Below are 4,623 nucleotides of genomic sequence, written 5' to 3'. Positions count from 1 at the left end.
GAGTATGTGCCTCATCATTTTTTATAAGTCTAATAGTCCCATTATCGAACGCCATGTCAACTTCATACGGTCCCATCCACCTGGAGCAGAGTTTTCCCTTAAAATCCTTGAACCAAGAATCATAGAGTAATGTCCAATATCCTCTTTGAAGCACCCTTCTATTGATGAATTTTTCATGCCATTTAGTTCACTGTTACTAGATTGTAGTTGTATTTTGGACAGCTACCAAACGAATTTCATCCAACTCATTCAACTGTTCTAGTTGGGGTTTCTAGGATTCTGAAAGATCTAAACCTACTTCAAGGGATGTCCTGAGTGTCTTAATTTTGAATTCCACTGGAAGCAAAGGGGATTTCCCATAGACAAGCTCCTATGGTGAAAACTCTGTTGTGTTCCGCCATGTTGTTCTATACGCCCATAGTGCCTCAGGAAGCTTTTCAACCCAATTCCGGCTATGGTTCACTATAGTCTTTGTAAGAATATTCTCTAGTACCTTGTTTTTTTCTTTTGACTTGACCATTCACCTGAGGGTGATATGGAGATGTTACCCTATGCTTGATTCCAATCATTTTCATCAGTCCCGCTATCAGATGTGATGGAAATTGTTCCCCTCCATCTGAAACTATCTCTCTAGGAGCTCCATACCGTGCAAGAATTTCTTCAAATAAAAATTCCGAGACAACCTATTCTATTTCTTTCACAACAAATTTGGCCTCTACCCACTTTGTCATGTAATTCATGCAAACTAGAATGTGAATTTTCTACTGTGAAGGTGAATTGAATGGCCCAACTAATCAATAGCCCATTTTTCAAAGGGCTCAAGAGCTAGCTGGGGCTGTAATGAAATTTCATCTTCCTGACCAAGCTGACCCATCTACTGGGAACTATCACACCCTCTAACATATTCCCTTGCATCACGAAAAATAGAAGGCCAATAGCATCCCATTTGTAACTTATGACATGTCTGCTTATCTACAAAATGTCCCCCACAGGGGCCATCATGATCAGCATTCAGGACATCATAGATGTCATCACCACTTATGCAGTGCCAGATTTGTTGGTCAAATCCCATGTAAAAGAGATATCACTCTATCCGTTAATAATGAGCACTATGATGGATAATCCTTCATTGATCTCTGTAAGGCAAGTGTTGAGGCACCTTTCCTATAGCAAGATAGTTAGCAATATCTGCATACCACGGAGTGTGAGTAGAAATTTCAAAAATATGTTCATCTGGAAAGCTATCCTCTATAGGTGTACCTTCATCACTAGTATCCAACCTAGATAGGAAATCTACAACTAAATTATCTTTCCCTGGTTTATCTACAATGGTAATATCAAATTCTTGAATTAACAATAACCATATAATAATGCGACTAGGGGTTATTGGTTTGTTCATCAAATACATGATAGTTGTATGATCAATGTGCACAAAAGTAGGATACCCTGTGATATAATGCCGAAATTTATTAATAGCATAAATGACATCCAAGAACTCCTTTTCAATTACCGTATAGTTTAATTCAGCAGGGGTCAATTCTTGTTGACATAATAAGTTATGTATGGTTTCTTGTCCTCATGTTTCCCCAAAACCGTCGCTACCATTGTTTGAGAAGCATTAGTAGAGATGGCAAACATGAGCTTCCAGTCAGGACCACGTAATATTGAAGCCTTGCAGACTAGTTCTTTGATTTTTGCAAAAGTTGCTTCACATTCATCTGTCCACACAAATTCTACATCCTTAGGTAGAAATTCAAAAAGTGGGAATGCTATTTTAGAAAAAAAAAATATATGAAATGCTTATAATAACCATCATAACCAATAAAGTTGCATACCTGTGTCGGTGTCTTAGGTGTAGGAAATTTTAATATTGCCTCTACCTTCGTAGGATCAACCTGAATTCCTGCAGCTGAAAGAACGTGTCCCAACACTATCCCCTCTTTCATCATCATATGAAATTTGACTGTACTTCAAAAAACATGTGTTTGCTTGCATATTTCAAGTAATTTCTATAAGTTTTTCAAATATTATGTAAAGGAATCCCCATATGGGGTAAAGTTCATCCACGTAAATCTCAACACTATCATTAACTAGATCAGAGAAAATTCCTAATATTTCCCTTTGAAATGTAGCAGGTGCATTATAGAGGCCAAATGGAAGGACTCGGTAGGAAAAGGTTCCCCAAGGGCATGTGAAGGTGGTTTTTTCCTGATCCTCAGGAGCTATTTGTATCTGATTGTATCCGTTGAACCCATCCAGAAAGGAGAAAAAATCCTTCTCGACTAATGTATCAAGGACTTGGTCAATAAAGGGTAAGGGAAAATGGTCTTTCTGAGTTGCTTTGTTTAGTTCCCTGTAATCAACGTAGATCTGCCACTTTCCATTCTTCTTAGGAACAATGACTAGTGGGGAAACCCATTGACTGTCTGATATCAGATAAATAAAACCCACATCTAATAGCTTCTGTAATTCATCTTTGACAATGTTTTTTAAGGAAGGATTCATTCTTCTTTGTGGTTGCCTAATAGGTCGACATTCCTCTTTAATGTATATATGATGAGTACATAAATCAGCAGGGATGCCTTTCATATCTATATACTCCCAAGAAAAGGCTTATTTATGCTCCTGAAGGACTTTTAGTAGCTGTTCGGATTGGGAGTGTGAAAGGTCAGGATTAATATTCAATGTTTTCCCTGGTTCAATTTCTACAGGAAAACTATTATGAGATACAATTTCAGGAATGGTTTCTACTTCTATTTTAGGTTCAATATCTTCCTGAACATTGCAACTCATGACAGTTTCTAACAGCCGATAGGTTGAATAAAACACGAAGTCGACACTGCTAAGAAAGGTGCTAATGGCATTTTCCTCTGTTTCATCTTTAAAACAGAGAGCCTCGCTGATGGTAAGGATGGGTCTAATTTCTTCATTCTCAGATTCAAGCTCTTTAGTAGGTAGAGACTTTTGTATCAAGGTAAATCTGGATTTATTTGATGAACTTGGTTCTACAGGGGGGTAAAGGATAAGGTTCTTTGTAACTTACCCATTGGATATTACCATGTCTCTAGACCGACACCCAATGTAAGCATATATCATTGCAAGCCAAGGTCTTCCTAAAATCAAAGGATTCCCATCGGCTGGGGATTGGGTATATAAAACCAAAAGTTCAATTGGGTATTCCCATGAGTCTACCGAAATAGTGATATCTTCCATCTTCCCTACTGGTCTAATAGTAGACCGATCTGCCAATTCTAGGATGGTGGGAGTTGGTTTAAGGTTCCGCAAACCCAAGGTAATCACAGTTGCAGAGGTTATAACATTAATCACTGCCCCCAAATCTACCAGTACATTTGGGATATCCACCCCATTAATCTGTACTGTCATAATCAGGTTCCCAGGATCCCCGTATTTGACAGGTATATATTTCCCCAACATTATATCTGATAATTTACCCATGACATGAATAGTAAGTGGGTCCTTCGGTTTTCTGCTAGGTTTCTTAGAACAATATTCTTTAATTGTCTTAGCATAAATCGGTACGTCCTTCATAGCCTGAAGTAACGGAATTTTAACAAATAAATTCTGCAATTCCCCTAAAAAGTCAAATTCAAGATGAGGACTTTATTTGCTCAAAGATAATCTTTTCGGATAAGGTGGACCAATCTGACATCCTCTAGTAACAATAGTTTGTGAAGGGGTTTGTTTCTTTATAGGAATCTGTGTTGGCTCATCCCCTATTGTTCTTTGTTCTAATTCTGAGACTTCATCATCGGTATGTTCAACAATTATAGGTGAAGTCTGAGTATTGACCACCTGACCAGATCGAAGATTTAATTTGTTACATTCCATAGTGGCAATACTATATGCAAGGAGGTTGAGTGTCTCAACCTGTTGAGCCACTCTATTATTTGGATTTGGATTGGATTGGAGTGGTAATTGAGGATGAAGAGGAGGATTACTAATGGGCACATTAGCAGGCAGATGTAGTTGTTGTTGTGGCATAGGTTGGGATAATTGTCCTGAAGGAGGAGGAGGAGGTCCATGTCAATTTTGGGACCATGAAGAATTTGGACCAGATTGAGGGTACTAGGATTGACAGGGCACTGGATATTGGTAATACTACGGCCAAGAAGGTGAAAAAGGTACATATTGTTGACCAAAATTCATATTATTAAAATACTGAGACGGGTCTTCAGGCATAACTTGATTCATGTTAGGTGGCTGTGGTTGCCATGGTTTCCTTGATCCCAAAAAATAAATATGATTTAGTTCTTCATTTGTTCCTTGAAAGATTGCCTTCAATCTAGGAAGTGACGAGCAAGTTCTAATGGAATGATTCTATTCACATATTGCAGAAGTCCCTACAGAATTTAATGTACATTCCTTCAATGAATGCTTCTTCCTGCATTGAGGGAAGAAAATAGACATAGACTTATCTTCTTCCATCTGCTTCTGCTTCACCTGCAACACATCTAGTTGCGATGATAATGTTCTCAGGATATCAGTTCTTAGGTTGTCCAATAGATTCCAAATTTCATCCTTTGTAATGCCACCGCTGGATGTTTTGAGAGTTCGAATTCCCTGCCTCTATCTCACAGCCCCTTGTGAACACTTGATGCATAA

The 4,623-nt window shown here is 38.3% G+C and overlaps 1 protein-coding gene across 1 annotated transcript; it reads right to left on the bottom strand.

Annotated features, from left to right (window-relative positions):
- Positions 1–3,039: 3,039 nt before the first annotated feature.
- Positions 3,040–3,549, bottom strand: LOC149256988 (uncharacterized). Its single transcript, XM_089430155.1, has one exon. The coding sequence runs from the start codon at positions 3,547–3,549 to the stop codon at positions 3,040–3,042; it is 510 nt and encodes a 169-aa protein (XP_089286281.1).
- Between the last annotated feature and the right edge of the window lie 1,074 nt (positions 3,550–4,623).

Source organism: Pinus tabuliformis, chromosome 6, assembly GCF_031772625.1.
Source record: "Pinus tabuliformis cultivar Carrire ecotype Pingquan chromosome 6, CPIR1, whole genome shotgun sequence".
In the NCBI taxonomy this organism is placed as follows: domain Eukaryota; kingdom Viridiplantae; phylum Streptophyta; class Pinopsida; order Pinales; family Pinaceae; genus Pinus; species Pinus tabuliformis.
This window is presented reverse-complemented; position numbering and strand designations above follow the sequence as displayed.

Bases quoted from the DNA above. Each gene is read 5' to 3' on its own strand.
- LOC149256988 (XM_089430155.1), bottom strand. From the start codon at position 3,549: ATGAAGGACGTACCGATTTATGCTAAGACAATTAAAGAATATTGTTCT.